Raw genomic sequence first — 12,814 nt, 5'->3', positions numbered from 1 at the left:
CAAAAACTCCACATATATAAGTCCATAGGTGGGAATCGAACTCATGACCCCACTGTGCTGTGAGGTAGAAGTGCTAACCACTAAGCCACCATGATGTGCCCGTTGCCCTATAGATTGTAAGCTTGTGAGCAGAGCCCTCTTACCTATCTGTCTGTCTGTATTACCCAGTATTGTTTTATTACTGTGTTTGTCCTAATTGTAAAGCGCTACGGAGTTTGCCGGCGCTATATAAATAAATGTTGATGATGATGTGTGAATGCACTAATTCCTTAAAATTATTATGTGCAGAATTATGGAAAAGTAGATAATTTTAGTGTACTATATTTGTTTAATTTAATCTATATAATCCTAAAAAGCAGACAATTATTTATTTAAAAATACCAGCAAAAGGAAGCCATAACTATCACAAAACAAACAATAAAAAATTCACTCTGATATTCTAAAACTTAAAAAAAAAAAGGTATTCTCATTTAATCTGATTATGGCAAAAATGTTAAAATGTGTCTTTTTCTAAAGATACAGCATTTATTATGGGATCAATAAATAATAAATGTGCAGAAATAATTTCTTTGCTTTTAATAGCTCATCAATGTTTTGTATAGATATCTCAATTAAGGGACTGTCTTCTACATATAACCTGAATGCCATCTAACAAATAGCATTCCACCCAGACGCCCTGCTAAGGTCGGCTCAGTATTACTATTCATCTAGGGCCTGATTCATTAAGGACCTTGACATCAGAAACTTCTTATTTCAGTCTCCTGGACAAAACCATGTAACAATGCAAGGGGTGCAAATTAGTATTCTGTTTTGCACATAAGTTAAATACTGACTGTTTTTTCATGTAGCACACAAATATCAACTTTAAATTTAAGTGTACAAATCAGCTATCAAGTATTTGTGTGCTACATGAAAAAATAGTCAGTATTTAACTTATGTGCAAAACAGAATACTAATTTGCACCCCTTGCATTGTAACATGGTTTTGTCCAGGAGACTGAAATAAGAAGTTTCTGAAGTTAAGATCCTTAATGAATCAGGCCCCTAGTTCTCTTCCATAGAGCTGTATGGCTCGAGCCTCCAGCAATGTGAATTACTGCACAATCAGTGTTTTAAGATTAACCACCAGGGTATTGAATTGAGATTATAATTCAGGATACTTTTTGCACAAATCACAGCTTTATAAAGGCATCAGTGAAACAATTTGCCAACGTACAAACCTTTTGCCAGGAGAATTGAGTTATTTGGCAAACTGAACTGTGAGAGATTTATTTGTTTTATAATTGTGATTGATTGAAACTTAATTTATTGTTACTTGGGGCTGGAATTCTTCTTTGACTTGTGCAGCATGTAGCAAAAAACAAATACTAAGAATTGTATGCATGGTATAGGACAAGAGAAGTGATACTATGCAGATTTCCAAACATAGAACAGTTATCGATAGTTTTATCCGTTTTAAAAATAAAACAAAATAAGGTATACTGGGCAACAGGGAGGGTACAATAAAAAGACAGAACTGACCAAGGAAAAGCATTTTATATTTCACCTTAAAGTTCACGCATGTAGACGAAAAAATTAAAGTGGCTTAACGTGGTCTTGGAAAGGGATTTTAATTGCAATGCACCCCCTCCCTCCTGGTGTTAGAAAGAAAATTATAGTTTATTTGGGTATAATGGAATTGGGATTGTTTTCAACACGTCTACTGTAAAGGCCAGATGTAAAAAGAACACACTAACTATTCACAGGCCACATGTCAGTCATTGTTAATCAAGAGACAACCAAAGGTTAATGCGGAAAATGAAAGAAAACCTCTGCTTGTTTACACCTCAATGCACTTGTCATACTGGTTCAGAAGGAAATCAAGCTGACACCGGCGGCTACTAACTAACATTGAATAAATGTGCAAAATTCAATTAAACCATAGTTGATTATTAGACATTTAACACGGCCTAGACAGGTTATAAAATGCTCAGTGTTAATACCTTTTATCACTGCACTTGTACCTTAATGATTGAACACTTAATACCTTCTTATCTAAAATAACGACACGGACACCAGATATAAGTTTGGCAAAAAAGGGCGTATTTATTTAGTGGAAGAATTTTATTTTAAAACTCTGAATGGTGACGAGAGCGAAGCAGTCAGCTAACAACTAAACTTTAAACCAATACAGCGTAAGGTGAAACTCAATACCGCTGTCCCAAGACTTTACGGATCCCAAGTCTTTACGATTGGTCGGTACTAAACTTGGCGTCATCGTGACTGCCCTCTTCTGGACTCACATTGTCGCATACGACAGGATATCCTCCGCCCCAGAGGCCAAGAGTCAGGTTACTGCAAAAGGGGCAGTGACGTGCGGCCAATTAAACGGTAGTACCTTCGATTAGTCGCTGACTGCGTTGCTCTCCTACCCACTGCGCCTTGCCATAAGACAAGGACTTACACTTTAGTATAACCAGCTTATGCCGGGCGGGAGGGAGGTATCTGACATCCAGGACTAAGAGAGAGCCAGCCCACAGCTCCAAGCTAATTTATGCCCTCTTGGAAAACCACTCCCCCAGGAGTGATAGGCTGGCTGCCACAAATTGTTTAACCCCTAATGTCAGTCCTGATGAAGTATAACACGAAATTTTAATTGCCCTCAGCTTAGGGCTTCATTTAAACAAGTGGAGATGAATGATTTTAAAAACAGGTTTCCAAAATATGCGCCTCATTTTGCATTGGCAGTGAAATTTCACACATTTTACCAGTGTAATTTAGCCTTAAGCGTTCACAGTACTACCCCAATCACCCTACACATTGGAATGAATTGAACGCCACTCCCAGCTCTAGTTATAGGCTATAAATTAGACAAACATTGCTTTCCCGGGAAGACTGAAGCAAAGTCAGAACTGGAAGTTTGTATCACTGGAATGTCACACCTCTGCGAAACAGCCTGTTCCACTGTGAAACTCACTTTGCTCAAAATTTTGCAACAATTTCATTAATTTCTAGTTAGAAGCTAATTCTTGGTTGGTTGCTGTGTTGTAGTGTGTTTTTCAGCATTGTAGATGTTTCCTGTAACTCCTTAGGTTCCCCGATCTATAGATGGAGCAGAGTTTATTGTGGTGAATGGCAACATAGCAAAGAATGTTCATTCGCAATTATAGTATAACTATCAAGTTATCACCTAGATCTGTCAAAAGTTAGCATGAATTCCCTACATGCAGTATGCTCAAAACCATTATTTATTATTCTAATCGTTCAAGCTCTCTTAATGAAATTCTGTACCCCATAGTAAGAGGGAGCTTCACCTTTTTAGTCAGCGACCAAGTGCCTTATTGGCTGATCAGGTTGAAATGCCACAAACCCTTCTGATTCCATAATAGAATGAGTGCAGCAAGGTGTGCTATCGTTCAAGTATATGTTCAGCTGTCCACCGGTTGAAAAGCCTACCCCTCGTCTAGTTTTTATACAGAAAGGGAAAGAGGGGAGCTTTGATGAGAGTGTTAACATGATGGTCACACACTACAAAGAGAAATTCTGTAGCTTAGTGATTGGCCCCTGCCAACCCTTTGTGAATAACGACATTTCCCAGCTGGTCAGTGGAGCATGCACTTACATGGTTAGCTGACTAGTACAAGATTGGCTCCTTGGGCCTGATTCATTAGGGATCTTAACTTAAGAAACTTCTTATTTAAGTCTTCTGGACAAAACCATGTTACAATGCAAGGGGTGCAACTTAGTATTCTGTTTTGCACATAAGTTAAATACTGACTGTTTTTTCATGTAGCACACAAATACTTGATAGCTTATTTGTACACTGAAATTTAAAGTTGATATTTGTGTGCTACATGAAAAAACAGGCAGTATTTAACTTGTGTGCAAAACAGAATACTAATTTGCACCCCTTGCATTGTAACATGGTTTTGTCCAGAAGACTGAAATAAGAAGTTTCTTAAGTTAAGATCCTTAATGAATCAGGCCCCTTCTTACTAAAGGGTAACAGTGTTTCCACAGAAGAGACTCTCGTTAAAGCCCCTCACAACAAGGAAGGTAGGAGTACATCATTTATGATGGTGGTTAGGGTGGGAGAAACTAATTAAAAAGGAAGTCCATTTTTTTCTGCACTTTCTTTAAAAAAGGTGATTTAGATATCTAACTATTAAGATGGGGAAATTTAATCTAACTAGGTGGCCACAGGCATTCCCTTCAAAAGTAACAATGTATGGTTTGTATTGCAAGTGGTTTCCCGAAGAATGTGAAATATTTTCATGATGACAGTGAACATTTCTGTGGTATACGATTAGGAGAATTGTATTAATTCCCAATTCAGTGTGCAAATGTAACCCCTAATAATGGCGTTAGGTGTATCAAACATTTACAGTAGTGAGGAATACTAAACGGTTATTAGTGAACAAGAACGAAAGCAATTAAAACTAAGTGTTTATATTTATACTTCAATTGCTCACGTTTACTATTAAATCCTTTTAATGTGTCACATTTACAAACTTCAAGCTGTAGTTTGATCTCAGCGCTGCAGCAACCGATAACATCTCACCGTTGTCTTTTTGACAGTGTAAAGTTATAAAAGGTTATAGTATGAAGCTTTACTAAAGCTATACTGTGACTACAATCAGTAAAACTAACAGATATATTTCAGAGAAATATATGTCTATTAAGGACGTCTTTTCAAATGAGTTTTTATATGTTTAAATGTTTTCATGCTCACTCCCTAATAAGCTTTTCATCTCAGCGAGAATTATAATTAAAGTGCTACATATTCTGTAGGGTTCTGGATAGCAAGGAGTAGAACTAGTATTAGGACAATGCAGAGATGCAATTTGCCCAGGGCCTGTAGTTTTTGAGGGACTCTCTGGATCAGATTCAGTTCTAGTACTTTTTCTAACTGTATGTGATCATTTCAGAGGATTTTCACCAATTATTTTAGGGATTAACTTGCATTTTAAAATGAGCCTATCAACATGACTTAAATGGTATATTTATACTTGTGTGTACCAGGTGATTGTTTAAATCTGAAAGGCATTCTTTAGTATAGGTTTGTCAGGACACTCTCCTCCAACATTGAGTTGTGTGGATAAGGCGCAACAGAGCTGGGCTGTGTGGGTCCAACAGAGCTAGACTGTGTAGGTCCATCGGAGCTGGGCTGTGTAGGTCCATCGGTCCAACAGAGCTGGGCTGTATATGTCCAAAAGGGCTGGACTGTGTAGGTCCAACAGAGCTGGACTGTGTAGGTCCAACAGAGCTGGGCTGTATATGTCCAACACAGCTGGGCTATATATGTCCAACAGAGCTGGGCTGTGTAGTTCCAACAGAGCTGGGCTGTGTAAGTACAACAGAGCTGGACTGTGTAGGTCCAACAGAGCTGGGCTGTGTAAGTACAACAGAGCTGGACTGTATATGTCCAACAGAGCTAGGCTGTGTAGGTCCAACAGAGCTGGGCTGTGTAAGTCCAATAGAGCTGGACTGTGTTAGTCCAACAGAGCTGGGCTTTGTAGGTGCAACAGAGCTGGGCTGTATATGTCCAACAGAGCTAGGCTGTGTATGTCCAACAGAGCTGGGCTGTGTAGGTCCAACAGAGCTGGGCTGTGTAGTTCCACAGGGCTGGACTGTGTAGGTCCATTGGAGCTGAGCTGTGTATGCTCCAACGGAGCTGGGCTGTGTATTTCCACCAGGGCTGGACTGTGTAGGTCCATCAGAGCTGAGCTGTGTATGGTCCAATGGAGCTGGGCTGTGTATGTCCAACACAGCTGGGCTGTATCTGTCCATCAGAGCTGGGCTGTGTAGGTCCATCGGAGCTGGGCTGTGTAGGTCCGTCAAAGCTCGGCTGTGTAGGTCCATCAAAGCTCGGCTGTGTAGGTCCAATAGAGCTCGGCTGTGTAGGTCCAACAGAACTCGACTGTGTAGGTCCAACAGAGCTCGGCTGGGTAGGTCCAACAGAGCTGAGCTGTGTAGGTCCAACAGAGCTCAGCTGTGTAGGTCCATCAAAGCTGGCTGTGTAGGTCCATCAAAGCTGGGCTGTGTAGGTCCAACAGAGCTGGGCTGCGTAGGTCCAACAGAGCTGGGCTGTGTATGTCCAATAGAGCTCGGCTGTGTAGGTCCAACAGAGCCCGGCTGTGTAGGTCCAACAGAGCTGGGCTGTGTAGGTCCAACAGAGCTGGGCTGTGTAGGTCCAACAGAGCTGGGCTGTGTAGGTCCAACAGAGCTGGACTGTGTAGGTCCAGCATTGAATATGTGATAGTGCCCCCAAAAATGCTTCAAGGCAGTGACAGCAATTTGTAGGAATGACTGGGACAATGGCCACAAAGACAATTGACTTAGTGGCCTATTCTGTATAAACAGGACCACCTGTGTTAGCTTGGGCATTTGAAATGGTTGACTGATTCGTAGGTGTATTGATAAGCTTCAACAGTCATTGGCTGTTTACTTGTTATTAGTCCTGGTCCTGTCCTAACTATATTCGAGTGAAGTTGCGGTAGAATTTCAGACAAATCGAATTCCGTGAAGGAACTGGATGTGTGCAGCTCTGGCGCTACTTTTTTGGGGCCCACTTTTATGTTGCCATTCCGTGGATTGCCCATTTTACACCATATTTGTAATTTCTGTCTTTTGCTGACATTTCAGTCTATAAAATAGAGCTAGGACAATGACTGTATCAATCCATTGAAGTCTGTAATGTCGTTAGTACATAATAAGGGACATGCAGAACAAACACCTTTTGAACCACATTTCACCTGGGGAAACATGCAAATGTAGCACCTTTTTGCAGAATGAGGCGAATATTCTGCTGAGCAGTTTTGCACATCCTTAGTCCTAACGTAACGCCATTCCATAGGGCTGGCAACTCAGAAATTATCTTGATGGTGAAAAATATATATATATATATATATATGTAGTCGGCACAGCATGGGGCCCTGTTATTTCTCACTGTACTTTTTCATTTGTAAGATATCTATTTCACATTGCTACAGATCATGGAACATAAACAACAGGAGGTGAATGGACCGATATTTAAAACCTCATTAATCTTCATTAACTTCACAATTGTCATTGCCAAGCAATTTGCATGTAATCTGAGTCATTAATTAGGAGATTTTTATACAAAGCCATAAAATGATGTCACATTTTTTGGCACTAGTCTCCTGTGCCACCATTAACCAGTCAGTGGCAAGTTCTTTAATTTCACGTGTGTCAGATTTTTGGTAACAAAAATGATGTGTTGGTTACGTACACTTTTAGTTGATGGCAGAACAGGAATTACATTATGTGGATCTAGAACTGCAAAATACAGCGTAGAAAGCAGCTGGCTTGAATATATATCCCAAATAGCAAATTTCTGAAACAATGTGTGGCAGAGATACTTAATACAGGCTTTTCATTAAAAGAAATCTGCCAAACCGCAACATTCCCATACCTTAGTTCATAAATCTACTTATAATGTGTGGAATGAATTTGTAATCTGGCACACTATCCAATACGTAAATAAAACTGCAGAACACCTTTGCTACTATTCTTTAGCAGATCGTGCCCAAACAATGTTTATTTTACCCATTTCACAGGTAAACTCACAATCTCTCCAAATCATAGTTGCCCACTCTCATCGAATATCCAGAAACTCCCGAAACTCAGGAACTCCTCCCGACAACCAGGCAGAATAGGCCAGGTTTCCAGACCCCACTTTACTGTCAAGTGGGCCAGCTTCTGTTGAACTGGGTGGGGTACCTTTTTACGATGCCCATGTCGCCGATACCAGATACGGCAACAGCAATACACTGAAGGTGTTTTACCCGGCACACTGGTAATACTGACAGCTTTAGACAGTGACCGGAAACCATGGCAACGAATGAAGAAGCCGGCAGGTAAGGATGACGTCACTTTCAATCCGCACATTATGTTTGCTGTCAGTATTACCAGTGTGCCGGGGAATACACCTTCGGTGTATTCCTGTCGGCGTATGTTGGTATTCCACACCGGACTTGTCCCTTGGAGCTCCCCTGCTGGATCACCATGAGGGGATGTCCAAAGAGAAGTCAAGTGTGATCTAAGTTTAGGTGAAGGCTTTACAACCTTGTCCATAAATTCACCAGTCATTAAACAGATGTTGAGACACTGCATATGTTGTATAGCAATTAGCAGTGACGAATGAAATGAAGGAGCAATCGGTTTGAATGAATGAATTTATTTTTAAAAATGTTAAATAAAACTAAAATATATTCAATACTACAAATGTTGAGCATTTTGTATGCTGTTTTGAAGGGTTAATCACATACAATCAAACATTTGCTTGCACTTGCCAGATAAATGCTGGTTGGTGATTGGCTGCTATGGTTTTAATGCAGATTTGCACATTTTGAACAGGGGCAGATTGAAAGAAAAATGAGTTCTGACTTTTATCAGAACGGGTCATTAAAGGAGCACATCCTGTTAATGATTCCTTCTTTCTTTTAGCTGAGGCCCATTGACTGATCACTGAAGCAGTTTTCTCCACCCTGCTGCCTTCTAGAGCTATGGTCATACAGTTGCTAGTGATTTGATAGGCTGAATATTCAGCCCTCAATATGGCTGCCTCCGTTGTGTGTAGACGAACATTATACTTCAATGCATTTGGCCTTTTACGTCTAACTGGAACTGCATCATAAATTTTGCTTGTGCTTCTGCTTTTCGTCAAGAGAAACAACTGGCGCTAGTGTTGAAAGTTTTTCTTTGGTTCAGTGAGCCAAAATCACACGAGACGACACATATTCAAAGAAAACTTGGGAAAGAAATAAAAACAATGCCTGGGATCTTTTAATTAGAAGACTAGTACATTACTCTTGCACTAAGTACTGCAATCAGATGTGGTGAATTGAATAATACACATTCCCCCCCGCCGCCCCCCCACACCCAGTCTATTGAACACAGGACATGTACTAACTTTTCCAACAAGAGTCATTAGCTTTAGGATCTACATTAATTATACCGTCTAGGGCCTATGCCACAGCGGGTTTTTGACATTAAACATTCCCCAGGATTTCTGCCTAAATATGAACAGGACTTTGTTTAACTTTCTTAAATATGTTGACACAGATGGGAGTTGGGGGCTCGTTACTCTGACTAAATGGTAGAGACTTCATGTTTAATTAGCAGAGCTAATTTGAAATGTGAAACAAGAACCCTGTTTTGAAAGATATGTTTATTTGACTGTTATTTCTCTTATTCTTTTGACTGTTCAGACCTGGTGCGTGGATATTCTATGACCCCGCCTGTTCTCGACATCACAGCTGATGAACTTGTGACCACCGCGAATGACACACTAACTATCACCTGCAGGTAAAGGTCTATTAGTCAAAATGAATAAATGTTGTTTATCTCTGGGTTATACCTCAAAGCTGTCATGATTATGAAATACTCGAAAAAAAACTCTGCCTCGGACAGTCTTAGATCTGCTTTCGCCTCCCCACCTCTTACCTTGGTAAAGCCAGGTTGCATTGCAAGGAAAGTGATTTTAAAATGTGCCGACAGATTTAGAGTTGGAAGGGCAGCGTGTACTAGCTCAAGTCGTGGTACAGACAAAAGCTGCTAGTATTGTCCCAGCATGCAAAAAGAATAAATAATTTGCCCTGCCAACCAGTGACTAGGATATAATACTTGGACTTACAGCTAGAGATCCAAAAGTTGCCTATCACAGTACAGGCTTATTAACCTCAGCAAATGCATTTTGTCTGCTGCCTACTCTGCCAGTATTTGCATCTTCCATCATTCAGGGCAACTATAAAATGACCATTGATTTTCCACCTTAGACTATATTCTGCCTCCTATTAGCCCATCCCACCATACGTGCTCTCTATGGGTCTGTAGAATTTATTGTTTCAGATATTGCACTGATGAGATCTAATAAGATCTGAGCAGCTGTATGAGAGTTGGATTTATGGTTCTACATATTTGGCTATGTCTATTATATTAAATATTGAAACAATGGTCACTAATGCATATATAGCCAAAAGGGACACTTCAGGGTTAATTTACATGTCTCTTCCTCCAATTAAAACTTTTTTTGGGGAGGGATGGTTAAAGCATCGCTATGTGTTACAGCTGGTTGCATGTCAAAATAGTCTATAATGACAATTTTTACTACATTTTACATTGTATAGGTCCTTCTAGCGCCTCACCATCCTAGCCATTGCTTTGTATATTTTACCTACAAAGTTATTCATGATCACAATTTGATCCATCCCTACACATATAACCTAGGGCCTGATTCATTAAGGATCTTAAATGAAGAGGATTCTTATTTCAGTCTCCTGGACAAAACCATGTTACAATGCAAGGGGTGCAAATTAGTATTCTGTTTTGCACATAAGTTAAATACTGACTGTTTTTTCATGTAGCACACAAATATCAACTTTAAATTTCAGTGTACAAATAAGCTATCAAGCATTTGTGTGCTACATGAAAAAGCAGTCAGTATTTAACTTATGTGCAAAACAGAATACTAATTTGCACCCCTAGCAATGTAACATGGTTTTGTCCAGGAGACTGAAATAAGAATCCTCTTCATTTAAGATCCTTAATGAATCAGGTCACTAATCTCTAAGTATTCTCACTAAACAATATTGTCATTCAGGGTGTGGTATCTATAGGACTTCATCCTAAAGATGCCTATCTTATGAAACTGTATATCTGGCACCATCACATTCTCTTCCAAGTTTCCAACATTGAGCTAGTGGTTCAAAAGACATATTTTAGTTTCCCGTCCTCTATGTCCCCAGTGTAGCTTGAACCACTCTGTCCTTCACACAACTCATACTTTTATGTCTCTTTTGTTCCATTTCTCCTTTTAATCAGCCAACTGATATCATTGTGATAATATTGTGTACTTATATGAATAACTTCTTTGAAAATGAGTTTGTTGCTGTTCTACTTTATAAAGCAAATACCTTGAAAGTTGACCCGACCCTAAACATATTCCAAATCTGAAAGAGAAGCAAACAGTTTTAGCCTAATGGATATTTTTGATAAATTTTCACTTCAACTTAGCACCTGGCAAACCTTTCTAAAATCCCCTAAAGTGAATCCATGGCAGGCTAATCATTCCAAACAAAACTAAATAACTCTCTAAACAAGTGGTTCAACATCTGATAGTAGAGGCTGTGTGAAATAGCTTTACAATTACGTACACTCTATAGACTATTTTGCCATTTATTTTTATGTGTGTTTTTGTTCACTTCAGCCCATATTTAGTATAAAAAGGTTTTATGGAGGTGATGGATAACATCAGCTGAATCTCGATATTTATTGAGATTGGCTCGGTGGCTCAGGAAACAGCAGCGGCAAGTACCTGGCCAATAAGAAAGACCCATGTTTGATGTCAACATCACATGATCGGCTCATATCCAATCATGAGATGCCATCTTCGGCTATGTACACCCCTCACCTCGCCCCATTAACAATAGAGATCAATGTTGTGGTTCGGCCAGGAGTTTCTATCACCATTATGAATAAACATGTTGAAGTAGATTGTTATATATAAAGGGGCTCATTTAAATTTGGATATATGTCTGTTTTTTTGCAATGAAATAATTTGACATGGACGCATCCACAGATAAGCCTTTGGAGGTGTAGTTTGGAGGGGTGCTGGGGGGTGCTGGGGGGCTCATGCAAAGTTGTGATGATTTGATATGAGATGATATAATATTATATGATCATGACAGATATGATCATCTCCGCAATATAGCCTGGATCAGACCCTTCCTCTTCACTGACGCCAACATAAATCTCTTCCACTCCCTGATTATCTCCCACCTGGATTACAGCAACCTCCTCCTCACTGGCCTTCCCCTCACCCGTGTTGCTCCTATTCAGTCCATAATAAACGCTGCAGCCTAACTTACCTTCCTCTCCCGCCGGCCCTCATCTGCCTCCCCTCTCTGTCAAGCTCTACACTGGCTCCCCCTCCGTTTCAGAATCCTCTTAATACTCCTCACCCTCACCTAGAAAACCCTCTAACTTCACTGCTCCATATCTCTCCAACCTCATCCCCACTCATACTCCTTCTCACCCTCTATGGTCTTCTAACAACCGCCGCTTCACCTCTCATCTGGTCACCACCTCTCACTCCTGCCTTCAAGATTTCTCCTGTGCTGCCTCCCTTCTCTGGAATGATTTACCCCATTCTATCAGACTTTCCCCCAACCTGCCTCACTTCTAACGCTCCCTCAAAACCCACCTGTTCAGGTTAGACCACCTTCCATTTAAAACTGCGTTCCTCCCACCCTCTTCACTATCCTTCTACACTAACCATACTTTACCTCGCCCTCATTCTTCCTCCGCTTCTACTTACTCTCATTCATCTCTACTCTATGAGTTCTCATCCCCTCACCCTATCTTGCCTCTCTGTGTCTCCTGTCAGTCTCCCCCTCACCTTTAGAATGTAAGCTCCCTTGAGCAAGGCCCTCTATCCTCATGTCCTCTTCCTCCTGTTTACTTTGCCCCTGGCTCCCCCACCCCCTTTTCTCCTCTTCGTCACCTGACTCCTGCCGCTGTCTCTCCTCTTCTTCTTTGCTTTTGCATCTCCATCTTTGCCCAATCCTGTTAGTGGCGCCCACACTATTGGGCACAAGCTTAGCCTCCTTTTTTTTCTCATTCTATCTGAACACTGGTAGTCATTTTTACCTCTTTATCTGTGCAGCTGCTCTCTGCTGAGTTTATACATTTTTGTACTTATTGCTACTTATTTGTACTTTTTGTACTAATTGCACTTTATTTTTGTATTGCCTGTATGCGGTGTCCAGCTATCATGTACTGTTACCCTATGCTCTATGTACGGCACTGCGGAC

At 40.4% G+C, this 12,814-nt stretch overlaps 1 protein-coding gene across 2 annotated transcripts in view; it reads left to right on the top strand.

Annotated features, from left to right (window-relative positions):
* Positions 1-12,814, top strand: part of FLT4 (fms related receptor tyrosine kinase 4) — a 162,410-nt gene that overhangs the window by 80,571 nt on the left and 69,025 nt on the right. For both annotated transcript variants that reach the window (XM_075210034.1, XM_075210033.1), the window contains exon 2: positions 9,212-9,308. In XM_075210034.1, the coding sequence (XP_075066135.1) occupies positions 9,212-9,308 (97 nt within the window). The remainder of the gene's footprint in view (positions 1-9,211; positions 9,309-12,814) is intronic.

The sequence above is a fragment of the Mixophyes fleayi genome, chromosome 4 (genome assembly GCF_038048845.1).
Source record: "Mixophyes fleayi isolate aMixFle1 chromosome 4, aMixFle1.hap1, whole genome shotgun sequence".
Classification (NCBI taxonomy): Eukaryota; Metazoa; Chordata; class Amphibia; order Anura; family Limnodynastidae; genus Mixophyes; species Mixophyes fleayi.
The sequence above is the reverse complement of the archived record's forward strand: the minus strand, read 5'-3'. Positions and strand labels throughout refer to the sequence as shown.